The 25,154-nt window shown below is 40.7% G+C and overlaps 5 protein-coding genes across 7 annotated transcripts; 4 read left to right on the top strand and 1 right to left on the bottom strand.

Moving 5' to 3' along the window:
• The first annotated feature begins 233 nt into the window (after positions 1-233).
• Positions 234-6,022, top strand: LOC135609209 (transcription factor RF2b-like). Its single transcript, XM_065102312.1, has 4 exons — positions 234-962; positions 2,899-3,031; positions 3,535-3,619; positions 5,356-6,022. Exons 1-4 carry the CDS (start codon positions 358-360, stop codon positions 5,712-5,714), a joined length of 1,182 nt encoding a protein of 393 aa, XP_064958384.1. The 5' UTR covers positions 234-357; the 3' UTR covers positions 5,715-6,022.
• A 307-nt stretch (positions 6,023-6,329) lies between these two features.
• On the bottom strand, positions 6,330-7,484 carry LOC135609216 (expansin-A2-like). Its single transcript, XM_065102321.1, has 3 exons — positions 7,265-7,484; positions 6,854-7,166; positions 6,330-6,773 (listed from the first exon to the last, which is right to left on the bottom strand). The coding sequence occupies exons 1-3, from the start codon at positions 7,413-7,415 to the stop codon at positions 6,470-6,472; spliced, it is 768 nt and encodes a 255-aa protein (XP_064958393.1). The 5' UTR covers positions 7,416-7,484; the 3' UTR covers positions 6,330-6,469.
• Positions 7,485-11,553: 4,069 nt separating this feature from the next.
• On the top strand, positions 11,554-12,876 carry LOC135609212 (expansin-A10-like). Its single transcript, XM_065102315.1, has 3 exons — positions 11,554-11,766; positions 11,866-12,178; positions 12,259-12,876. The coding sequence occupies exons 1-3, from the start codon at positions 11,616-11,618 to the stop codon at positions 12,560-12,562; spliced, it is 768 nt and encodes a 255-aa protein (XP_064958387.1). The 5' UTR covers positions 11,554-11,615; the 3' UTR covers positions 12,563-12,876.
• Positions 12,877-13,217: 341 nt separating this feature from the next.
• LOC135609222 (uncharacterized) lies at positions 13,218-17,177 on the top strand. The gene is made up of 7 exons (XM_065102329.1): positions 13,218-13,569; positions 15,793-15,841; positions 15,927-16,029; positions 16,127-16,222; positions 16,339-16,413; positions 16,505-16,574; positions 16,949-17,177. The coding sequence occupies exons 1-7, from the start codon at positions 13,258-13,260 to the stop codon at positions 17,015-17,017; spliced, it is 774 nt and encodes a 257-aa protein (XP_064958401.1). The 5' UTR covers positions 13,218-13,257; the 3' UTR covers positions 17,018-17,177.
• A 913-nt stretch (positions 17,178-18,090) lies between these two features.
• Positions 18,091-24,527, top strand: LOC135609232 (superoxide dismutase [Mn], mitochondrial-like). 3 transcript variants are annotated; one of them, XR_010485712.1, is made up of 7 exons: positions 18,091-18,574; positions 19,134-19,180; positions 19,277-19,402; positions 19,502-19,558; positions 21,172-21,249; positions 22,925-23,136; positions 23,546-24,527. XR_010485712.1 is itself a non-coding variant. In XM_065102338.1 (6 exons), exons 1-6 carry the CDS (start codon positions 18,238-18,240, stop codon positions 23,015-23,017), a joined length of 738 nt encoding a protein of 245 aa, XP_064958410.1. In that variant the 5' UTR covers positions 18,189-18,237; the 3' UTR covers positions 23,018-23,252. The 3 variants fall into 3 exon arrangements, 1 of the variants encoding a protein (XP_064958410.1); XR_010485713.1 differs by having other exon boundaries at positions 18,189-18,574; positions 23,727-24,527; XM_065102338.1 differs by lacking the exon at positions 23,546-24,527 and having other exon boundaries at positions 18,189-18,574; positions 22,925-23,252.
• The last annotated feature ends 627 nt before the right edge of the window (positions 24,528-25,154 follow it).

Here is a 25,154-nt window from a genome sequence, read left to right on the forward strand (position 1 = left end):
TACTCGTGGATGTTTCCATCCCCCTCGTTGTTCCATGCCCATTAGCGGGACCCGAACCCATTGTGTCGGACCCGAATCCACATTTGGCCCTCGATGTATGCGGATCCAGCGGTTTCGCTTCGGATCAAATCGCTTTCAGTATCTGTTTTTGAAAACAAATTTAGTATCGCGGAACCAGGAAAACGCTGCCGAACAGTCTTTATGTTTTGTACCAACCCACGTGATGGCCAATCCTCACACACACACAGTCACAGGCACGCCCTTTTCTTTACATTCTCTCTCCCTTCTCCCCCCGTCTCCTCTCCCTCTTCCTTATGAGGGTACGAGAGGAGGAGGAGGAGGAGGAGGAAGCCCGCGATGCAAGCACGAGTCCCCGATCCGACCCCGTCTCCAAACCCTGACCCCAACCGCGTTCTCCCTCCCAATGCGGCCCCCTTAGCAGCAGCGGCCGCCGGAGCTCGGCCCTCCATGTTGCCCGGCGTCAACCCCGCACCCTGCGCCCTGCCGCGCGGCTCCCACCACCGGCGGGCCAGATCCGAGCTCGCATTCCGTGTTCCCGACGACCTCGACGTCCGCGGCGGCGGCGGCGGCGATCCGATGGCGGCGGCCGGGAGCGTCGACGAGATCGGCTCTGAGGATGATCTTTTCTGCACGTTCATGGACATTGAGAAGATCGGGTGCAAGTTGGAGGCCAGCGCGTCCGGGTCGGAGGGCGGAGACTGCGCGGATCCGGCGGCGGAGAGCTCCGGATGTGGCGAGGAGAGGAAGATCGGCGATGCCTCCGGAGCGGCGGCTTCGAAGCCCAAGCATCGACATAGCAGTTCAGTGGATGGATCTTCAATGACGTCGTCAGCGACGATGAAGAGGGAGGGAGTGTTCGGAGAGGTGATGGAAGCCAAGAAGGCCATGACGCCTGGGCAGCTTGCGGAGCTGGCCGTCATTGATCCTAAGCGAGCTAAAAGGTGAAAACCCTTATAGTTTCTCTTAAACAAAATTAGTTTCTTTATTCTGTCTTTCTATGCTGTTTGCTGTAGGTCTTTATCTTGGTGTATTTGAGCTTCATCGTTTAATCTCTGAGTTTGCATCAGCATTTTTGTTTCCATGATTCTTCTTTTTCTGTCATTAATGAATAAAAAGAAAGTAGCTGTTCAAAAAAGTTAGGAAGAAAAAATTTTAACATTTTGAAAATTTAAGCGGGATGCTTGCAATGCTCACCTTCTTTGGAGTTCTGGCCTGGCCTTCTTAGAGTTTGTAGTGAGCTCTCAAGTACTCCGTGTGTGTTTGAAGGAACTCCGAACTTAAATCCTTCTCTCCATGTGGATTATGTGAGTTTACAAATGAACTATGCATTCAAGAAATGACGAATTGTTGCATGTGATTGGGCTATGCAGAAGCTCAGGTATCATGTTTGAGTTTACTGTTTGACCTTGATGGATGTTTAATGATCCATACCCCAAATGCAAATAGGTAAATATCGGATTTTGGACTAAGCTCTCTGTTAGGATATCTAAACTTTCTGATAGAAGTTATTAAAATAAAGTTGCAATTTTGTTTGTTGTTCTAAAACTCTTGGTTGTTATTAACATTCCAGCAGATAGATTGACCTCTTTCCTGATTCATAGACCATCTAATATCTTAGGGCATTGTTTCTGTGTTGCATATTCTTTTAAAGTTTAGACTCTGTGTCAAACAACATACTTGTTTGAACTAACTCTAACCACCGGCTGAAAATATTGACGTAAAATAAAGACACTGGATGCTTAATACTCCATGTCATCACAAAGATTCTGCTGCGTGGTGCCTAATAGGACTTGCTTTTTTGTAAAAGGTGGATGATTGAATGGTCCTACCCTATTAGATCTTGAAGCTAGCCTTGTTTTTTTTTTGTTGGCACCCTGCATTATTGTATTGGCTGGAATCAATTATACCAGCTAGCTTTTATATGTTAAGATTGAAACGACAATCCTCTGTGAACCATCAGATACACTCTTTAAGATGGAAGAACTACCAATAAGTGGGTTCATTAATATCCAAACATAATTGTTTCAGATTTTAAATATTCCACACCATGTTCTTAGCTTACTAGAATATACTGTTGGAAGTTTATCAATTTAGGATATTGGCATCGAGTCCTTGTGCTTTGACATATACTTGAGGGTTAATAAAAGCGACAGCGTATCATATTCCTATAAATGTGGCTATCCTGAAGCAAAATTATGGTTCAAGGCACATTATCATTATTCTATTTTTTTTATTTTCACACCAAAATGGAATCGTTATATATACTCAGTGTTAGCACCTCATGTCAATGATTAGCAAGTCTTACCACTAATTTTAGCTGCCTCTAGTTCTTTAGCAGACCCTTCTTTGTAAGATATTTTTCAGTATCTACTATTATAAGCATTTGCTGCATGAGCATCTATAAATTATAAAGAAATATTTTTTAATCAATCAAGAGAAGAATTGCATCAGATATGTCAGTAAAATTATTCAACTATAAGCTGATGCATTTTCTCTATACTAACTATTAGAAAATATGCTGCATTTTAAGGATTATTTGGACAAACTTCTAAGTTAATCTGCATGTCCATTAAGCTATGTGATTTCATTTCTTGAAACATAATCTTGATATATGGGTTCTTTCTTCCTTGATGGGCTCCTCTCTTGGGTACTCCCTCAGAGAGGAAGACTTGTTAAACAAAATGTACTTCCAAGTAACTTGTCTATAGATCCTAAGTTCAAAGAACGTAAAGCTCTTAATTCTGCCAATACCATTATCTACAGTTGCAACATTTATTTTAACATCAATGCATCTTCTCATGTAGTTCTTGGTACTATCATCGTATCTCCAATGGTTCTGTAATCTTTTTGATTTATTTGATATGTCTCATTATGCAGAATTCTAGCTAATCGACAGTCTGCAGCTCGCTCCAAAGAAAGAAAGGCCCGTTATATATCAGAACTCGAGAGGAAAGTTCAGACCCTCCAAACTGAAGCGACAACTCTCTCTGCGCAGCTCACCCTATATCAGGTCCGTGCTAATCAAATATTTTGTCCATATTAATATAAGTACCACTGGAAATATTTGGAGGATTTAATTATATCATTACTTCTAAATGTCTCTTGCAACTGACAAATTTTAAAGATTCAAGGAAATTAGTCTAAAACCAGTGGTTCCCTTGGTCATAGTTCGTGGATAGCATAAAATTGAGCGTATTGGTCTTTTCGGTTCCAAAGCCCTACTTAAATTCTTAAGCTCATTTATGACTTTGTGTTGCTATGTGCCCAATTCTTTCAGACATGATTTTTGTTAAATATTTCCCTCTTGATGATGAGAGTGATAATTTTAGTTGATTCGTGATTCACTTGTGTGATATTATCCATGTCTTCTGATGGATGGGTTCATTTATGATCCTAACTGAGTCTAGTTGAGTTTAGTTGATGTCTTCTGAAAGTATTATGTGTTTCATTACTGCTAACCTCACTCTGAAATGATAAATTTGATCCTTCTCTGTTTGCTGCTTTCTCTTTTAGAGAGACACAACTGGACTTTCTGCAGAGAATGCTGAGCTTAAGCTACGGCTGCAAGCTATGGAACAACAAGCTCAATTACGTGATGGTAAGCAGTTTATTTAATTTCTGTTTCGTCCAATGAGTCCTCCTTAAATGCAATAGTAACATATCTTCTCCAAATGGAAGAAATATGTTTACATTGTAAACCAATCAACATGAATCAGTTATTTAGTTCATCACTCAACTGAACAGCAAAGCTATTTGATCGTCTTTGGAAAACTTTTGGGTTTAAAGGCTCTAAGTATGCGCAATATATACCAACAACATAGAACTTAAATATTTTGATTCTAGCCATCTAACATGCACATAGTCCTCTATGTATGTAATTTCCAAATATTACAGAAACAATAGAGTCTTATGTTGGTTGCCCTTCATGCATCACAAACATAATATGGCCAACCTAAATTCGATGTCTTGCTCAATTTTGTTTTATTTTTAATCAATATTTTAGCCAAGAGAACTACACTTTAAACTTGTTTCAATGTCGTCTGATAATGCTTGGGAAGAATGTCATGGGGAAATTATTTAATTGGATGCTTAGCTCTGGATTGATGGTTGTTGTCTGTTTTAGAAACATTTGGTTGTACATATAGATATACAACCTAATAGATTGTACTTTTAACTCTTTTATTCCTTTGGAAATATCTGGTTGATTGAGCATCAAATTGACCTTAATAAATTTTCTTTAACATAGTTATTACCTTTGTCATGGCGTTTGAAAACTCCTGAGGGTAAGATATTCTCTTTTTTCACTGCTCTTTGCCAATCGGTTGAACATTTTGCTGGGTCCAGTTAGTTGACATTAAGTAACAGAACCTAACCTTGTTAGTGGTTTAACTTCCATCATGGGTCTGGGCATTAAAATCCCTTACAAAAAAATGTTTGGCGTAGACTCTGACTCTGACACTATCATGTAGTGTAATTTTTAAAATTCAACTAGGTGCATAACTTCAGATTGAAAGGCAATGAGAAATCTAGAAACTAGTAGCATTTAGTTAAGAATGCAGCAAAAGTTTGAGCTAGCTTTGCTGTCACTAGGATCATTACTCTCGCTGAAGGGCCATAAGGTTTGAAAAGACCAAGACATAATAAACAGACGCAATGAGTTAGTAGCAAACTTTTCAGGAGAATTCATGCTAGGTTCAGTGGAAACAAATAGCTCCACTTCATATGTTTTTGTCTTCTATATTGTGCTTATTAGCTGCCCATCTTTAGATTGGCTGAGCCAGACTGGTGTTTGACCTTAGAAGAATGCTTTAAATGCTCCTAATTGTTTTTTTTTTTTTTTCTGTTCTTGGCTTGTGGCTCTGGGAACATACTTGCCTCGGGGTTGTGCCGACCTTTATTGGAAATATTTCAAAAATTACGTTGATGACCATTAATGTGAACCTGATCTATTGCTGTTGAAATTTGGAATCTAGTTCTTTTGTTTTACATAACCAAATTAATCTTTTCAGCCTTTTGTATATTGAACATGCTATAATAGTACATATGATGCTTGTCTTTAATCATGGGGCAAAGAATGAATTAATCATGAGCTGTTACTTTTAGATATTTGTTTCCATTTTGAAGCAAGTGCATTCATTTGTGGCCTCAAGCCTTCCCTCTATCAGGCCACCATATGTATATCTTTGTTGCCCAGCAGCTAAATAGAATGTTATTGTCATTATTGTAAGTTTATTTGTTGTGGATTTCATTCCAAGGAACAGAAAGCACTGAAATGTGTGAGCCCATTTTCACAGTAAAACATGCTTCATGATGCACTTTGCTGTGTCCTTGCAGCACTGAATGAGGCACTAAAGCAGGAAGTCCAAAGACTGAAGCTTGCGACTGGTGAAATATCAAAACCTGATGAAACATACGACATCGGTCTGCAAAACATGCATTACAGCCCATCATTCTTCACACTTCCCCAACAGCCGGCAGTGCACCACCAAGCTATCCAGCTGCAGCACCAGTTCCAGCAGCCACAATCTGGCATCTCGGCTCACCAAATGCTCAGTCACCCTAATAACCTTCCCGACGTGTTCCAGCAAGATCCCCTCGGGAGGCTTCAGGGATTGGACATCAACAAAGGTTCTCATGTTGTGAAGTCAGAGAGTTCCTCGGTATCCGTCAGTGAAAGCAGCAGCAACTTCTAACAAGGTCAGCCGCCCAACAAGCACCACATTTACTACATCCACTAGCTTGACATCCTCCTGCTGCATCCATGTCATTCTATATATTTATTCCAGTCATTCTACTAATCTGAACTTGTTCACTAAAGATCCCAGGAGTGTAATATTTTCTCTTCTTTGGTCTGTCTGTCAAGCTTCAAGATTTGGGTGCATTATGTGTTGGATTTTCACAATGTGTAATATTGATTTGTTTTCTGTGTTGTAATGGAATTGGGAGGGTCTCACACTTTATGGCACAAACAAATTATCTATCTTAGCCTCATTATTTATTGTGTTCGGCGTTGTTTTGTGATATTATTTTCCTCAACAGACTTTCTGTTCCATCTGAACCAGCGATTTTGTAATTGTATGCGATTGCGGGCGGGACACCTGTGTCTTGACCGAGATACCAAACACGGGAGTCGGCACTACCATTGGTCATCAGCCGCAGGCCCCAACGAAAAGCACCGTGGGCCCAGGTGGGGCACAGGGCTGACAAGCAACGGGAGGCTCTCCTCTCGTGTTTGGTCCCTCTTCCCAGACGCTATAAAAAAAAACAGTTTATTTATAGGGTTCGAACAATCTTGGAGCTTTATCGCCTCTTAACCTTTTATTCGTCTAGTAGTTTGATTACATAAACAATATGATAACAATATGAACAGTTCTTTCCACCAGGCCAAAGCTCCTTGAAAGAAGCCGAAGCCACCTTCCCTTCCTTCCCTCTCGAAGGCGCGAGGTCTCTACAACTGCCCTCCCTCGAAGGTCTGCCCGAACTGCCACCCGGCGGGCGCGACGTCGTAGCTGGTGACCGTCCTCCCGTCGCCGGTCGTCACCTGGAAGGATAGGCTCTGCCCGTCGAGGTAGGAGTTGCTCTGCCAGTTCTGGCCCCAGTTGCGCGACATGCTCTGCCACCCGGTCTTGGACCCCTTGATCGACACCGCGTGCACGTCGCCGGCCCCGCCGACGTTGGTGATCAGCACCAGGTTGAAGTAGGAGTGGCCGTTGATGGTGAACCTTATGCCTCCCTTCCTCACGCAGGGCACCCTGTGAGACAGCAGCAACGTTGTGCCATGAGAAGTTTTATATAGGCATGTCTGCTTCCAGAGCGGCGGAACGTCGCACACCTGCGGAAGGAGACGGGGACGATTCCGGCGCGGTACTGAGCGATCTGGAGGAAGGCGGGCTCGGAGAGGTCGAAGTGCCGCAGGGGAGGGTTGCACCAGCCGCCGTTGTCGTTGGGGAGGGCGTAGTTGGGGGGGCAGAAGTTGGTGGCGGTGACGACGATGGAGCCCGGGAGGCACCACCGGGGATCGTCGGCGCACCGCATCTCGTAGCAGGCGCCGCAGCTGAGCCCGTTTTCGAAGAGCGTGGTGCTGAGGGCGGCGGTGTTGGTTCCGTAGCCCTGGCCGTAGAGGTTGCCGTAGCCACAAGCCCCTCCTGCGGCATCAACCAACCGAACCACCTTAAGATGCACGAGAGATATTCGAGGTAATTCCAGCAAACATAATGGAGTCTGTTGTAGACGTCATGCATACCCATAGTGCCGGAGGCGTCGCCACCGCCGTAGAACGTGGCATGGGCGTTCCGCCATCCGTAGGAATCCGCGAGGGCTCCTGATAGGAAGAAGCACAAGGAAGGCAGTGAGAAGAAGAGAACATGGTAGAGGGAACACTTTGGCAAAGCCATTGAGCGAGCAGATGGCAGAGAGAAAAGAGGGGAACTCGCGGCGGCGCTTGTGGCTGTGGTTTGGGTTATGAAGAGAAGGGGAGGGGAAGGAGGATGTATTTATAGTGGCTAAGGAGAGGTGTGTGTTCTCTATTCTTCCTCCGAAGAAGAGACAAGTTGGCTGCTTGCCTTGGGTCATCGTAAGCAGTGGTCAGGGCATGTGGGTCCTCCCACCCACATGCATCCCCTTCTCTCCCCTACGTTACGATGACGATAGAAATCCAAGTTAGATTTGCCCGATTCTTGTTTGCTTGGAACCCCCTCAATCCAAATCCAACCTCTAGATTGGTGTGCGAAAACCAACCGTTGGCGGTGGTAACTATTTTTGGAATTTCTAAAATTAAATATTCTTAAATATTTTTATTTAAAGAAGTAAAACGAAAAATATGTTCAATAAGAATTTATCTATCAATTTTTATGTTTTAAAGAAGTAAAACTAAAAATAGTTTTCCTCTAGTAGATTAGGGAAATTGAGATTTTGTTTTTCTTATATAGGAGAGATTGATAAAATAAATTATCTTCCTTATTTCTTATATTTGATTTTTTTCGAGTACCTATTTCACATAAATCTTGAATCAATTATTATAAATAACGTGAAGAATAATCTACACTTGAACATAAGGTGCAACCTTAGCAATCATCTCAGTTCTCTAATGATTGGCACCCCACCAACAAGTGGGTGGGCAATCATTTGGCCATGAATCATTGGTAATCTATCTAACTTTGATCTCTTTATCATTAGATAACTATTAATATTCTTTTCCCAATTGTACTTAGTGTATTGTTGTTAGTTAGGTCTTTTTGATTGTTCAGAAAAGAATGGTCTTTGTTTAACAAAAATGATTGTGTCTGAGGAATGATGTCTTGGTCATAGGTATTATTTATATAACCTTATGGTTAGATAGTTTGTCAAATATATCTTCATATATATATAAAGATATAAAATATTTGATGTGCTATACATTGTTAAGTATTTGACCTTTGCCACTAGTATATTCCTAAAACATATTAACACATAAACAATGTGAAAAGTTGTACTTTAACCTCCTTTTACATCTCAAGGTTGATAATCAATGTGGTTATAGAAATTTCTTTTCCTATTTTATTTTTTTATCTTTGTTAATCAAATTTGTGATAAGTATAGAAAGAAAATTAAGTTTCATTAGATCAAGGATTCAAGTTAGTTAATAAACTAACATAAAGATTATTTATTTATTATTCTTATATTATCAGATTATTTGAATTTAAAGTTATATTTTTTATTCTTTTTATAATTAAAAGTGAAAAGAAATCATTTCTTAACAATCTTTTTGTCATCACCCATCATTTTATAACCATAACTACCATCAAATTTATTATTTGTTAGGATCAAGAGTACTAAGAGGGGGGGGGGTGAATTAATGCAGCGGAAAACTTTCGACGATTAAAAAGGTGTTCGTACGATAAAAGTGATTTCAGTAGAAAAGTCGATTCATAAATCTCTTTAACTTGTAATCAAGCGAGATGTAATTAAAGGAAATCTATGAAGGCAGTTTGCAGTTATGATGAAAGTTAAAATGTAAGCGCAAATTGAAATATGATGTTCGTACGATAAAACCGATTTACGTTTAAACGCCGATTCGGAAAATACTGAACTTTAAAACACGATCATAAATGTGCAGAAGGCAATAAGTTATTGAGGAGGTTTGCAGTAAGGATAAGATGCTCAAAGTAAATGCAAACCGAGATTTATTGTGGTTCGGTCAATCTTGACCTACATCCACTTTTGGCTTCTTCCACCGATGAGGTCACCGACGTCTATTAGAGGCTTTCCTTCAATAGGCGAAGGCCAACCACCCTTTTACAGTTTCACTCCTTTTGACGGGCTTAGGAGACAACTCTTACAGAATTTTCTCTCCTCTCTTTAAAGATCAGAACTTGGAAGAAAAGAGGGAGAAGAACTTTTGGTCTTTACAATAATTTTGAGCTCTAAAAATCACAGAATAAGATCAGGATTTCGGTGTGTTTTTGGTGCTCTTTCAGTGCTGAAAGGGTGGGGTATTTATAGGCCCCAACCCAGTTTGAATTTCGAGCTCAAAACTGTCAATTCCCGGAATTCCGGGATCTGGCGGTTGCACCTCCTAACTGAGGTGGTTGCACCGCCTAGCAAAGCTCGAAGACCGAGCTCAAGCGGTGCCACCTCCTGTCAGGGGCGGTTGCACCACCTAGTCTCGCTCGGAGACTGAGTCCAGGCGATGCAACCACCTAGCTCTATTTATATTGTGTTGCTCGTGGTTCTAATTCTTTTACCTCTTCACGTGTGATGATGATATGTTATCAACTTATTTGCTTTTTATTATGTGTGGATCTTTAATGGATTATAATAGTTTTGATTATTATCTATCTACTTATCTCTATCTTCATCTTCATTATTGTCACAACATAAAATAATTTTATTATATTAAATGATGCACATGGATGGACTAATCGACTCGGATATCCCGACGAAAACACGACACTATCATCGTTATTACTATTTAATTTGGTATCATAATTAATACCATTATCTAATGTCATCATAATTATAACTCCATTCACTCGGTTTCAATTACATGACTTTATTAGTGCACCTAAATTGGGGACACCTCTATAGCAAAGCTGTTGCCCCCTCCGAAACCTAAAATTAGCACCGGTGTCCACCTCCACATGGGTGCCTGTACTCATCAATCTAAGAAGCTTCAAACCCTTCTTCCATGGAGGGTGAGATCCACACGCACACCCCCACTGTTCTTTAGCACTTGTCATCTCCTTTGGACCCTATCTATCTACCTCTGAAAGCAACCTCTCTTCAACTCAATTGTGTTCTGATCCACCCACTTTAGACACCGTCGTCTGTCCTTCCACCTCTCTTCAACCATCCATTATCCAAAAAAATAACCTTACAATTACAGACTATTGATCGTAAATCAGATGACTGTCTCTTCGTAAAAGAAAAAATCAATTCCATTACAAAACAAAATCTCAACTCAAAAGTGGAGTTTTAATCTTCCAACATATCATGCATGTCTCGCGGGCTATACTCGTAGGCTTAGGCGTGAGTCGGTCCATAGAAGTTGACGTCTCCGGTGGTGGGCTCCACCACCACCACCACCACCACCGAGGAGGAAGGAAAGCCACGTGAAACACTGGAAAAGTCTGACCCGAGTTCGATAGAAAGATGCAAAGGATTCGTAGGACATAAGACTCACGTGCATGGCATGTGGGGTTTGGATGAACTCGTTTTATCTTAGAAATACACGTAGTAAGTCAACATGATCGAACCGGTCAACACCAACTTCAAGATAGATTAGAGAAGCCATGAGGGTTCGTTCGTATCTGACCCGCTCGGCTCCAATCGACTCGGTTTCACGACAGTAGCACTGCTTGACGCGAGTCAATTCTGCCACGTTTCTCTCGCCGCAATTATTTGTGTTGGCATCATCACGTGCTTAAAAACGACAAAGCTACCGTACACTGCACGATTGTACGGAGAGTGCCTCGAGACAAAGACTATGGGTAATTTTGACCCGTTCGTGCCCAACTCCAACACGTAATTGACGTCACGCGCTCCTCGTCACGTGGTGGGTCATATTTGAACTTTCCATTAGGTAAATTGATATCAATTAATATTTTTCTATTTTCTATTTCTTTCTAATTTCCTTGGATTTTTTTACCATCAAGAAATAGATTTAGATTCTTTAAACATGTTTATATAATAATAATAATAATAATAATAATAAAAGCTAAATAAACAAACAAAAAAACTATATCAAATCATTTTTGTTAAACAAAGACCTAACTAACAAGACTCTAATTGCAATTGGGCAAAGTCCAAACCCCACAACATGCGATAAGAAATATGATTAGCTGAGGACTATGAGGCCTTGAAACATAAACAAACAAAGATGCTGTTATGCACACACAGGATCGAATTGCTTCTTTACTATGATCTAATGATGCAGAGAAGGAAGGTAGAGAGACCAATGATTACTTGTCGGTAGTGTCAATCATCATCGGATTACTGAGAGGAACACACGACGACGTCACCTCTACTCGACTAGTATAAATGGATCCTTCCTTCTCCTCGAAACCCAAACGACAGCCGCAATTCCGCCTCTTTTCTCTCTGTCACCTGCTCGCTCAATGGCTTTGCCAAACTGCTCCCTGTACCATGTTCTCTTCTTCTTACTTCCTTCCTCGTGCTTCTTCCTATCGGGAGCCCTCGCGGAGTCCTACGGATGGCGGAACGCCCATGCCACGTTCTACGGCGGTGGCGACGCCTCCGGCACTATGGGTATGCATGACGTCTCCAATATCTCTCCATTATGTTTGCTGGAATTACTTCGAATATCTCTCGTGCATCTTAAGGTGGCTCGGTTGGTTGATGCCGCAGGAGGGGCTTGTGGCTACGGCAACCTCTACGGCCAGGGCTACGGAACCAACACCGCCGCCCTCAGCACCGCGCTCTTCGAAAACGGGCTCAGCTGCGGCGCCTGCTACGAGATGCGGTGCGCCGACGATTCCCGGTGGTGCCTCCCGGGCTCCATCGTCGTCACCGCCACCAACTTCTGCCCCCCCAACTACGCCCTCCCCAACGACAACGGCGGCTGGTGCAACCCTCCCCTGCAGCACTTGGACCTCGCCGAGCCCGCCTTCCTCCGGATCGCTCAGTACCGCGCCGGAATCGTCCCCGTCTCCTTCCGCAGGTGTGCGACGTTCCGCCGCTCTGGAAGCAGACATGCCTATATAAAACTTCTCATGGCACAACGTTGCTGCTGTCTCACAGGGTGCCCTGCGTGAGGAAGGGAGGCATAAGGTTCACCATCAACGGCCACTCCTACTTCAACCTGGTGCTGATCACCAACGTCGGCGGGGCCGGCGACGTGCACGCGGTGTCGATCAAGGGGTCCAAGACCGGGTGGCAGAGCATGTCGCGCAACTGGGGCCAGAACTGGCAGAGCAACTCCTACCTCGACGGGCAGAGCCTCTCCTTCCAGGTGACGACCGGCGACGGGAGGACGGTCACCAGCTACAACGTCGCGCCCGCCGGGTGGCAGTTCGGGCAGACCTTCGAGGGAGGGCAGTTGTAGAGACCTCGCGGCTTCGAGAGGGAAGGAAGGGAAGGCTGCTTCTTTAGGCAGAGGCGTTGGCTTGGTGGATCGCAGTGGTTGTTTCATTAGCGCCCGCTGAGGCGTACATATGTCGATGACTATTGCAGAGATTGTAGCAGGACACGATTCAGGATGAGTGGATTGTGCACAGCAAGCCAATTAAGGCCACGCTAGCATATTTTTTACAAGGCTTTGAATAGGAAGAAGGTCGTATAGATTTCATATTTGTAACTATAGCTAGCATATTTTATTTAAACGAAATAATATATGTTGCTACGTTTATTTACTGATTTCATCAATATTTCTTTAAGAAGAGTTAAATAGTAGTAAATTAGTCCAGTATTATATAATATGTGGTAGGCAAATATCTTGATGCTAAGTCTCAAGATCACGATAGTACACGTAATTGACGCCTCAGATCCTTTCTCAGGCTCCAGATAACCCAAACGAACGGTGATTAAGAGCGCACGTGTTTGCCGAATGGCAGCTCTCATGGTTTCGGATTTCCTGTGCTCCTACCAACAGGATACAGTCTGTTTGGTCCAGTTATATCAGTAGAATCCAAACATTTACCGCATTAGAAATGCTGAATTCTGTCTGCGATTAGATAGCTGATCGGCGCCTCTATCTCTTTTCCGTCGAATGTCCCCGACTGCGCCACTCGGTGTGTACAAATGTCGGCAGCCGCTTCGTCGTCATTGTTGCTGTCGAAGGCGGCTCGGTTCCTCGCCGCGCGAGCCCCTGGAAGCTTCGCGAAGCCGCGCGCCGTCGAGAGCCTTATAAGGCCCCTCCGCACCTTAAAGACTCCTCCGATCGCTGCCGCCGGGATGGAAGGGGGGGAACGCGGCTCGGCGTCTAAGCCCGGGATCTCGGTCTCTTCGGGCGGTGGATCGGGCCACACCTTCCCGATCTCTCGTTCGACCGTCCTTAAGATCCAGAAGGGGGACATCACTGTGTGGTCCGTCGATGGATCGACCGACGCGATCGTGAGCTCTCGAATCCCTTCTCTTCCCGTTTGGTTTATTATATCTATTGGAATTACAAGAACTGTTAGGAGTGAAATAGCTCGTTTTAGGTTTATCTCGTTTGGGAAGATTCTTCTTGAGATTTCGTTATAGGAACAATTGAAGGTTGAGTTTCTATCAGTGTTAAATTTCTCTCTCTCTCTCTCTCTCTCTCTCTCTCTCTCTGATTGCACAATCAAGATCTCATCGATGAATTGGTACTTTTTCTTGCATCAAACTTGAATTGGATGAGCTCACAGAATATTGCTTTTGCTTTATTATATTGAAAGTTTGTTAGGACCTGACATGTGTTCTACATTACTGTTTTTCTCATGCAAAGTAGTTCCGATCGTGACTACATTAGGTTGATGAGAGTGAACTCGGATCTCTATACATTTCTTGATGATCTGATTGTGCATTTTTAGGCCAAAAGGAACATGCATTCCACACAACGTTAGCCAAAAAGGAATATGCCTTTATTTGATGTTGCATGCCTTTACCGTACTGTTTTGATTTGTTGTGTTAGACAGAGTCTGAATTTGTATCAAGGAACAGTAGGATTCTAGTCTAGTTTGCATTTGAATCACTTGCAATTGATGTCGAACGATGACTGTGGTTGCTGTCTGATGCAAGCAGGGAATCTGGCTTGCAGAAGAGAAGAGAAGAGTCAAAATCTGAGCAGTTTAGAGGACTATTCACATCGATTTTGGATGCATGATTGAAGAAAGGTTGTTTGTGTACCAAGAAACTAGAGGTTTTAGATCTTCTACCAAGACAGAAGAAAAAAATAGAAATGAACAAGGAAATCAGTGCTACTGAATAATCTTACAATTATGGCCTACAGTTATCAGCTACTAAGAGACTCGACAAAGAAAGAGTTATGGGCAATCTTTTAAGCTTAGAATTTAGATTTAGGGGAGTAAGTTAGAAAGTAAGAGAAAAGAATAAGTGAATAGGAAAGATGGAAGACTCATAGAAAACAGGCCACTGCCTTGAACCTCTTTCAGTATACAGAAATTTCAACATACAATGATTATCTACAAGAGTCCATTAACCATGATTGCATTTATATAGTGTTGTTACCTATTCAAATTACTCCCTGACTGGAGCTTGAGAAGAGAAAAGATTTAGCTTTTGTTTCGCTCAAAAAGTATTCATGGAGCTGCCCAGTGATCCACCACAGATGGCCTAGGACCTATTGTGAGTGCTGGGTGCCTAGGCAGATTGAAGATGTGCAAGTGCTAGTATAGACCTGCCCTTTCCCTTCCTCGTCAACAGAGAACATGGTTTTCAATTTTGGGGATTGTCAATCCTGTAAATCATTTAACAGGTGATTAGTCAATTTTATAGAGCCTCACTGACTTCTATCCGAATGCTACTGGCCTTGGTCCCACAGGAGAATTGTAGCTTCACTTGACTTATAATTAGATCCTCAACCAGAATGTGATCTCCTCCAACTTGTGTTTTACTGAAGGAGTGCGCCTAATCAAACCAGATACCAAATTTCAGGAACTAGTTAAAATAAATGAATGATTTTGATGGTGACATTTGATGGAATGATATGTGTGTATGCCACTTACTTGATGAAACTTGGGGAGTTTAGAAATTAGACACTTGCATGCTTCAGTATGGAAACTTGTTTGAATTTTCCTTTGCAATTAACTAATTTTAACCTTTTATATGACCAGAAAAAAAGTCTCAAATTGCATACTTTGCTATATTACATATGGTTATGGTTATATATTCACATAAAGAACATTCCATCGATATGCTGCTACAGAAGCTTTTGAGCAATCATATTCACTCTCAGTGACTATCTACTTGTGCACATCAGAAGCAAAGAAGATAAAAACATGGTTTGCAACATCATACTGTACCGCTCGGTACGGGCAGTACATACCAATCCGATAGAGGATCATTATGGGTTGTACATTGATACATCTTAGTGTATCGTGTGTTGGTACACTTGGTACAGCTCGATATGTACCATACCAATGGCTTATTGGTGCATCAGTACGGTACGATATTCAGAACCTTGGATAAAACATCTGATAAAATGTGCATCTGTGTCAGTTGCTAAAAGTTATAACGAAGACAACAAAATATCATTTAATAACTATATGTATGTGTCAAGAGAAAAAAAAAACTATATGTAAATCACTTCCCTTTTCATGTATGAGTTCCTATAAAAGTGGAAAATTTCAGGTAAATGCAGCAAATGAAAAAATGCTCGGAGGTGGTGGTGTAGATGGAGGTAAGTGCTCAGGTTTTTTTAACATTATTGTCTCATTGATTTGTTTTCTTTCTTTTTTTTTCTGAAAGCTCAATAATTGTATCAGCCATACATAGAGCTGCTGGCCCAGAACTTTTAGAGGCATGTCGAAAGGTCCCTGAGGTCCAGCCAGGAGTTCGTTGTCCCACAGGCGAAGCCAGGATAACTCCGTAAGTTTTCTTTCCTTTAGAGACAATTGTATTACTGCATTCTAATCCTACTTTGCCACTTGCCATGAAAAGACTTGAATTATCAAACTTTGTGTAGAGCTTTCCGGTTGCCTGTGGCACATGTGATACATACTGTTGGCCCCATCTATGATGTTGATAAGCAGCCTGAGGTTTCTCTGAGTAATGCATACAGGTAAAGCTGGTCTCTTGTTGACTGAGGATATTTTTGCATAATATAGAACTTATTGCTCGTCTGGCAACTTTGTGACCAGCACATCAGTAACAATTAACTTAATTATCTGATTGCAGAAATAGCTTGAAGCTAGCTAAAGAGAATAATATTCAATATATTGCTTTTCCAGCTATATCTTGTGGTGTCTACAGGTATTCAACATTAACCATATATACTTGTAAGGTTGGAAGTAATGGTTCTTGAATTGAATTTGATTTTTATGTTCTCTTTTCACTTCCATAGATACCCTTACAAGGAAGCTTCCAGTATAGCTATATCTGTGGCAAAGGAGTTCCCTGACGCCTTTAAAGAGGTAGATCAGCCATTCGCATCTCTCAATTATTACCTTAATGTGTCTTTCATCCAACATATCAGTCTAGCTGTAGTACTTATTTTGTGGTGTGTTTGTGTGGCTTTCATTTATTTTATTTTTTCTCTAGAAATGTTATTTCATGTGTTGCAACCAGTGACTTGGGATCTGATTAATTAGTCACTAGATAGAACATGTTCTCATCCATGCCTATATTTTGTTGGATTCGTAACTGATGCTTGATTTTTGTTTACAAAGATTCGAGAAATTGTTGGCCTTGTCCAACTTTAATGATTATGTTTGATGTGATTACGCTTGACGAGTAAATGAATATATCCTAGTCCAAAAATAATTAGATAAACCTTTTTCTTTTGCAGGTACACTTTGTGTTGTTTTCAGATGAACTTTACGGTGTCTGGCTTGAGAGTGCTAATGAGCTGCTGTAGACATGATGGTAAGAATGCTCGGATACATCGAAGCTAGGACCTGATCTGGATAAGCATTAGTAATATAGTTATGTCATGAGAACAATGTATTGTGCAACCTATCTGCAGAATGGTGAATCTTGTGTGCCTGTTAAATCTCTATGGGAGAAACTTTTTATCACATCCTTAATCTCATGTTGGTTTTTACAGGCTTTGGATAAATATCAGAACAAATACTTTATAGGAATTAAATATTCTCAAGAAATAAAAATCCTGAAGAGCCTATAGTTGTTCTGTTGATTGTAGATGTGCATCTCTTATCCTCGTGAAGATTGAGGATATTATGCATCTGTATATACTCTGAAATCATTGCATCTTCATTTGGATAACATTGCCTAATGGTGTCAGAAGGTGAGATTTCTTGAAAGATGGGTGGCGAGTGAAGTCCTGAAGAATATGCTCCAATAGGAATTGTCCGACGGATAAGAACATATTTGTCTTTGTATCTCAACGAGTGAAATGCCTATTCTGCTATCTGTTGATTCAGCTTTATGGATTCTGTAAAACAGCGATTTAGTTTTGGACCTTTGGTCACTAAATCAATGGTAACTTTTTGTTAAAAATCTTGATTCGTATGAAACTTATTTCATTAGAAAATAGATTGATATATTTTTCAGTAGCTTTCTTAAGGGTATTGGAGCATAATTGATAATCTGAAGTATTTGTTCTATGTGCCTCTTGAATTCTGTCAGAAATCGAGCTTTGATCGATTTCGCGTATTCTGAATTAAAAAGAAATAAAAAAAATATATAAAAAAGAAATATTATATAATGATTTGATCATGGGAAGATCTCATCGGAACTCATTCTTGGAGTGACTAACTTATGGATTACAACAGTAATAATAATCAGTCATAATCTCCTACACTAATTATAGATTAACTTAATATTCTTTAATAATTTCGAGAATATTTTTAATAATAATAATTTCCAGATTATTTTTAATAATAATAATAATATTCAGGAATAAACATTATTATTTTTTGGGGGTTCTTCTTGCAGCCGGTTTAAACCGGGTTTCAAATTAAAACTAGGCCGGCCGGTTCAATGAGGACCGTATTGTAATTCTCATTTTAACTTTGGGGTCAACGGAATTCACTCACAGTGTGCTCTTCTCCGCTTTATAACAACAGTGGCCGCCGTCGAACCGTCGTCTCATCTAGAGCTTGGGGGGTATCGGCCATGGCTCTCCGGACCCTCTTCACCAAGAAATCCCTAACCCTAGCTTCCGCCTTCCGCCCCATTGCCGTCGTATCTGCCGCTGGAGACGAGCGCCTTGGATCGGGTCTCTCGCAGGCCCGGGGCCTCACGGTCGCCGCACTCCCGGACCTCCCCTACGACTACGGCGCCCTCGAGCCCGCCATCAGCGGCGAAATCATGAGGCTCCACCACCAGAAGCATCATCAGGCGTACGTCACCAACTACAACAACGCACTCGAGCAGCTCGAGGCGGCGATCGCGAAGGGGGACGCCACCGCGGTCGTCCGGCTCCAGAGCGCCATCAAATTCAATGGCGGAGGTCCGTGCGCTAGTGCATCTTTTCTCTTTCACCCTTGTGTTTGCTCGTTTTGGATCGGATTATGGCTTAAAGAACGCCTTGTGGTTTCCATCAGGGTTTTCTGTTACTTCTTTTGGGGTTTTCACTTGTATAAGTTTGATCATCTATCAAATTTGTCTGAATTGGATAAGATATACATAGATATATTCTGGAAAGGCTTAATCCACAGTATTATTATGTGGAGAATTGGGGATTAGTAGGATTATTATTGGACTTGTCCATTTTCTCCTCCACAATGTTGGTCTGGAGCGGTGAGAGTAATGTAACAACCCAGTTTAATCTTACATTCTGATGCGGGAAGAGAATTGAGTTGGTTTATAAGGTAGATGCGTTTTGGATCGGTGGCGACACAGCAATTCTTAGATTGCATCAATGAAGTCGTACGTATAGTTGTCAGAAGTCTGCAGGATATACCTAGATATCTGTTGAAGCTGGCTAGTAGTGGGAGTTGAAGATATTGGTTTCATGATACCTGTTGGTCTGAATTATTTCAACAAGGGATTTTGATGCTTTCTTGCAGGTCATATCAACCACTCGATCTTCTGGAAAAATCTCAAGCCTGTGAATGTAATTGCAATCTTTCCTATTTAATTACATACAGAACATCTTGACTTTGTATCTTTGCTTCCACTATGTTATTATGGACAAAGGAAAATCTTTCAGGAAGGTGGAGGTGAGCCTCCACACAGTTCCCTTGGGTGGGCAATCGACACAGACTTTGGTTCTTTGGAGGCTCTGGTGCAGAAAATGAATGCAGAGGGTGCTGCTTTGCAGGGTTCTGGCTGGGTGGTGAGTTTGTTTAGTTTAACAATATAGAAGGTCTGTTCGATGTGGTGCATGTTTATCTGGGTGCTTATTGCTTACTTTTTTTTACTATCTTTATAACAGTGGCTAGCTTTGGATAAGGGGTTTAAGAAGCTCACTGTCGAAACCACTGCAAATCAGGTAAGACAATCTTCCACAGCCTCATATGTATTATGAATGCAAGGCTGCTTTCCGCTAACCTCTTATGAACAAAAAATGTTTTTTGTCTATCACTTAATTGCTCAAGAAAAAATCAGAAACTGAATATAAGTTAATCATAAAACCATCCCATCAATCTAATTTTTCCTTGTTTAGCATGGACATTAAATTCTTTAGCCTATTTACTTCTCAAAAATGTGTATCCAGTTGTATTTTATCTTTTTTCTTGAGGTATTTGATGAACAAGCAGAACCAAGTGTCTCAAAGATTTTCTCAACATATCAACATTACGGGTCTTGTTTATGTTGTATGGTGGGAAATTACTTATATTTAGCTGCTTTCTTTTTCGCTCATATGTAAAACATTAAATGATTCTGTAGTAATCATCATATTTAAGCCAATTTAGTTAAATTGTTTTTCTTTTTTGTTATTCGTTCTTGGTTTGCTAAACAATACTTCAATAATGCTTGGAGAAACTCTTTATCATTAAGTGTTGTCTCCTTTAACAGACTGGTTGTTTATGCATATTATATTTTTTACAGGAGTATTTTGATGCTTTTATGGCAAATTTGAGAAAACTTTTTCCCGAGTTTCTTAGTGTTATAACCGATGTGAATATTACATGCTCCTTTTTAGTATATGCTTTAATCAGACAATTGATTGTGTATGCATCTGCTATAATCCAAAAATAAAAAAACACAAGTGTGCAGTACATGAGTCCAATCTCAGGTATACAAGAGTGTAAGCTACATGCTTTTCTTGTCGGAGCATGTCAGTTAGTTCTCATGAAGATTGATCTATTAGTTGTGATCAAACTCATTATAGCAAGTAGTTAGATTAATTTGTTTCGATTAAAGCATCATTTGTAGTTCAGTTTGTGGTTTTCTTAAGATTTTATGATGCCATAAAATTATAATACCCCAACCCTAGCAAGAAATTAGGGGCGATACAATGCCATATTACCATAAGTTACCCAGTGGGAGTGTAAGGTTTGATACAAATTAAATAACTTACACAACACATTTATTAACTCAGAAAGCATTTGTTGCATATTCAATAAATTCCTTTACATCTTAAAGGATTCGCATTAATTTTCTTGGTAATGTTTGAATGAGTATATATGTCTATATTGCGAAGATCTTGTTATTAATTTTCTTGGTAATGTTTGAATGTGAAGATTTTCGGTTTTCCTCTAGAGCGAGAGTATATTTGATACTGAAATGATTGGGTGTATATTGTAATCAATATCTTGCCACTTTAGACAGGTTGGGATGGTATAATTACTATTTTCTTTTCATGTCATAAATGCTATGAGAAAATAGGAGGTTAATCCTTTAGGCTATACATATGGGAATATAGAGTATCTTGGGTTCTCCAAACAGCTGCCATAATATAATTATTTCTGAAGTTCAATTAATGTCCTAAAATTTTATAACATTTCAATGATTTGTTTCTAAGCATATGCTTTATCGTTGTTGTATCACAGGATTTAGTAACTTTGAGCCTTTGATGTATGCATTTTATGTTCTGGTATTCTTCCATTACTTTTGTTTTATATATGCCTAGAGGGGATTGGCTAACTGCTCTCTTTACAGGATCCACTAGTGACCAAAGGTGCAAACTTGGTTCCTTTGCTAGGTATTGATGTGTGGGAACACGCATACTACCTGCAGGTATATATGTTAGCCTCTTCTATGTTTACCAACTAATATCTGTAGATTGTCAGAAAGTAGGTCATGTTGATGCAATATCACTCTTTAGGAGCATACAAATCATGGTTTGCCTTACTAGTCCATACCAATGTACCGACCGACATCAATATGGTATGTACTAAGCTGTACTGATGTAGTGACATATAGTATGGTAGGATATATCGACATATCAGTATGTATCGCCTATATCGGTCCCTTGTTAGATCGGTCTGTACCGCCCATACCAGGTGGTACGCCACAGCATGATGAACCATGATACAACTGTGGTGATCATACGAGAAATATAAAGATGTGCTTGGATTTATGCATGTTTATGCCTTTGCATACATCTCACATACAAACATGTATATAAATTTGTGTGTGAAGTATTGAATATGCAGGTGGTAAGTTATCAGATAACACATTTGCAATATATGTTGGTGCATCTGCTATTAATATATTTAACAAAACATAATCAAGCACAAACAAATAGTAGATAAAAAATAAAGGGATAAATATATGCCACAGTCAAATCGTGAACTTATAAAATATTTTTGTACTTACTAAGAAGCTAATGAGAAGTTGTAGGAAAAATATCAATTTAACTAGATTATATACTTGGCCATGTAATAAAATATTAAAATAGTCTGTACAAGTGACAATGAGAAGACATTTAACCCAAAATGTGATCACATCTCATGCTTAATACAGACATTATAATTGTTAGTTTCAACATATGTGGTCACACATGTAGCTGCATTTGCTGCATACTTAAGCAGCATCTGCCTTATGTGATGTGGTATCATGATGGCATATGCATACCCAATTGCAATATGATATATATTACTTTCTAAAAATGTGATACAAATTGAATGTTCAAATGTAAGAATATCCAAAAGCTAATAGCAAATATCCCACCGAGTAATAAAACATTTAACAAATAGATCGCAAAATATAGCTTGACTGTGACTATATCATTGTATAAAGGTTTTTTTGGTAATTTTCTGTTTTGGGAATTTTGATATGATATACCTGATGATGGTTTACCTTTGGTTGAAGAAGTGATATCAGAAGGGAATTCTATAACTGAGAGCTAGAACTGCTTGGCCTTTTACATCTGCACCACTGTTGCATGGACATGGGATTCTGATAAAATGTGTATTCTTGTCCTATGTGGCATGTCCATGGTGAAGACAAAAAAAGAAAAAAATGCTTGCATTTTTCTAGGATGCGGGAAAAAAAAAGCTTTGTCCATTCACATGAATTGGGACATGGTCTAAATGGACAGTTATCATGCCAATTTTGATGTGTAAGAACGAGGACAGTACTGATTTTAATATGCTTGACTTGGAAGAATAGGTTGGACAGATTTGTTGATTCCTTATCTATCTAGATGGATAAGATGACTAAACCTAGCACTGGGATCAGTTTTTCACTTTCTGCAACTGATGTTGGCAATGAACGTGGTTAGATTCTAGGGATTTAACTATGCATCTTCAATTCACTCCCGTTCCTTAAATAATTCATAACTTTGTTTTGAAATCTCATTGCACATGATGATTGGTTTCGTTTTGGGATTCGGACTCCTAGACCTTTTGATGTGTTTGTACATAGCATGTAAGTGTTATTTCTGAACCATGTTTCCACTTTGTTGCAGTACAAAAATGTGAGGCCAGACTATCTGAAGAACATATGGAAGGTTATAGACTGGAAATATGCTAGCGAAGTGTATGAGAAGGAGACCGCCTGATGTATCACCTTTCTATTCCCTGGGTGAATTTTCCGGCATGTAATTCCCCCATTGTGTTTACTTAGAGGACTTCTGTATCCAAAAAAGAATAAGGAGGGCCTGTCCTGTCTCGGACGCAGGTACACTTTTGATCTAGGTTCCAAGAATCTGTCACTACTTGTTCATGCCCTGTTTTTTTATGCTCTCTACTAGTAGAACTACTGCTTGTGCCAATGCGGCAACTGGAGTATCACAATATGCAGTGTGCACCTAGCGCTATTAGATTCTTTGGCTGCATCCATCTGGGAGTGCGGGGTTCATGGTATGTCACCTGTTTGAGAAACTGGCACAGAGCAAAAAGGGGTCAATTTTCCACCTTAGTATTTTCTGGTTGTATCCAAATGGTGAGCCGGTGCTTCCATGAACTCGACACTCCCAGCCAATTAGCAAATAAAAGGACTATTCTCTCTCACATCTTTGAGTTGCAAGTTTGACTAGGTTGTAGTTCCTTTCCGTTTATTTTCTGATGATTCCCTTTTGTCATTGAAGATCGACTCCGTCGGCGGAAGGTATTGTTGACTACTACTATGAATCAAAAGAGTTAGGGACTCGATGCATCTCCAGCATTACTAGGCTCCTGTCTTTTGCTTTTGTAGGGCTACATATGCCATCGCTACTCCCTCTGCTGCGTGTATATTGCTTTATTTGCGGGTATATAGTTCGTATGCAGATCATGTGAGCAAGCCATTACTGATAATGAACATACATATGTTATATCGAGGGTTTCAATCATTCATATCTGAAAAGGAGATTGGAATACTCACCATCGAGTCGAATTAAGTAATTGAGTTCATTTCCAATCTCGAATATGAGGAGAGACTTGAAACAGTTCTTGGAGAATCCTTGAATACTGTGTGGAGGATGTTATGTTGCAGCTGAAATATGCCACATTGATCAGAATGTACTTCGGTGTATTTTGTTCCACCAATCCCACTACGAACTCTTGTTCCTGCTACATTTCATGAATAGCAACAACTTCTCTCACCTTTTTAACTTTGAAGGGAAGAAAAGAAGGTAAAAGAGAACTCAGCCAATCCTTTCAGGCCTAAAGCACTTAATTCCATACAGAGAGCTGCAGAAATGGCAGGCAAAACAGCATACTGAAACTTTGGCAAGCCTTCTCGCTGCTGCCAGGAGAAACGGAAAACTCTCCAAACCCCAAACATGTCTTTGTAGATGGAGAGGAAGCAACAAAAAAATGAGGACTGGCGCTATGTTTTCAGCATCATTTGGCCGCATGTGCTTCTCTGCTATGCTAGCTTGTGAACCTCTCTTTCTTTCTTCTTGGTATTCAGGGTCCGTTGGTTTCCTGCACACTCTGAGCCTCCTGTTGGCTACCACTGGTCATTAAGGATGCTTCACCCGATGGAGAAGTGTGGTGAGAGATGAATCTCTCATGTTCATCATTCTATGTTGGCTGTTCTTTGCAGAAATGAAAGGCAACTATCTCTTTGCCATGATATGCTTGAAAGTCTGATTGCTATGATTGTGATGAGCTCCACTGCCAACCCCTAATCTTGCACCGCAATGATCGAACCACAATAAATTCTTAGATCACCACCCACCTAGATTTTGGTTGCATGCAGGTTTGGCAAAGGCCTACCTACCCTATTGATAGATTTTTGAATGGCCATCACCCTACGCGGTCTTCCATCTTCCATCTTGCTTGGGGCTGATACTCCACCGGTGTAGCTATCACTGAAGCTAAGAAAACAAAAGAGCATCAAACCAAACAGGACAAGAACAACTCGATAAAGTGGAATAGTTCATGCTGTTCATAAGTGCACAAGATCCAGCTCTGCATGCCTCAACTCTGCGAAGGGTGTTGAGGACAGCAATTGTCTCTCTGCAGATGGACCCAAGTCTGGTCCCCGATCCTGTAGAGGACGCAATGCTTCTGTTGACATAAGGACACTGCTATGCCCACTTGCAACTTTCATAGGCCATGTACTGTGCGATGACAAGTGCAGCAGTTCTGAGATCATGGAAGATTGATAACTTTTTTTCATTTCAGAACATGTATGTATGTGCAATCACATTATGAGACAAATCCGTAGAATTTTATATCATTGTTATATTTGCTATGGTAAACTTATTT

This window comes from Musa acuminata, chromosome BXJ1-2, assembly GCF_036884655.1.
Source record: "Musa acuminata AAA Group cultivar baxijiao chromosome BXJ1-2, Cavendish_Baxijiao_AAA, whole genome shotgun sequence".
Lineage (NCBI taxonomy): Eukaryota > Viridiplantae > Streptophyta > Magnoliopsida > Zingiberales > Musaceae > Musa > Musa acuminata.

Excerpts from the sequence above, each read along its gene's own strand:
- LOC135609209 (XM_065102312.1), top strand. The coding sequence starts at position 358 with ATGCAAGCACGAGTCCCCGATCCGACCCCGTCTCCAAACCCTGACCCC. Across the intron at positions 3,032-3,534 it reads CGCAGCTCACCCTATATCAG|AGAGACACAACTGGACTTTC; the intron begins GTCCGTGCTAAT and ends TTTCTCTTTTAG. Across the intron at positions 3,620-5,355 it reads ACAAGCTCAATTACGTGATG|CACTGAATGAGGCACTAAAG; the intron begins GTAAGCAGTTTA and ends GTGTCCTTGCAG.
- LOC135609216 (XM_065102321.1), bottom strand. The coding sequence starts at position 7,415 with ATGGCTTTGCCAAAGTGTTCCCTCTACCATGTTCTCTTCTTCTCACTG. Across the intron at positions 7,167-7,264 it reads CGACGCCTCCGGCACTATGG|GAGGGGCTTGTGGCTACGGC; the intron begins GTATGCATGACG and ends TTGATGCCGCAG. Across the intron at positions 6,774-6,853 it reads GTCCCCGTCTCCTTCCGCAG|GGTGCCCTGCGTGAGGAAGG; the intron begins GTGTGCGACGTT and ends GCTGTCTCACAG.
- LOC135609212 (XM_065102315.1), top strand. The coding sequence starts at position 11,616 with ATGGCTTTGCCAAACTGCTCCCTGTACCATGTTCTCTTCTTCTTACTT. Across the intron at positions 11,767-11,865 it reads CGACGCCTCCGGCACTATGG|GAGGGGCTTGTGGCTACGGC; the intron begins GTATGCATGACG and ends TTGATGCCGCAG. Across the intron at positions 12,179-12,258 it reads GTCCCCGTCTCCTTCCGCAG|GGTGCCCTGCGTGAGGAAGG; the intron begins GTGTGCGACGTT and ends GCTGTCTCACAG.
- LOC135609222 (XM_065102329.1), top strand. The coding sequence starts at position 13,258 with ATGTCGGCAGCCGCTTCGTCGTCATTGTTGCTGTCGAAGGCGGCTCGG. Across the intron at positions 15,842-15,926 it reads AGGTGGTGGTGTAGATGGAG|CCATACATAGAGCTGCTGGC; the intron begins GTAAGTGCTCAG and ends TAATTGTATCAG. Across the intron at positions 16,575-16,948 it reads TCCCTGACGCCTTTAAAGAG|GTACACTTTGTGTTGTTTTC; the intron begins GTAGATCAGCCA and ends TTTCTTTTGCAG.
- LOC135609232 (XM_065102338.1), top strand. The coding sequence starts at position 18,238 with ATGGCTCTCCGGACCCTCTTCACCAAGAAATCCCTAACCCTAGCTTCC. Across the intron at positions 19,181-19,276 it reads AAAATCTCAAGCCTGTGAAT|GAAGGTGGAGGTGAGCCTCC; the intron begins GTAATTGCAATC and ends AAAATCTTTCAG. Across the intron at positions 21,250-22,924 it reads AACACGCATACTACCTGCAG|TACAAAAATGTGAGGCCAGA; the intron begins GTATATATGTTA and ends ACTTTGTTGCAG.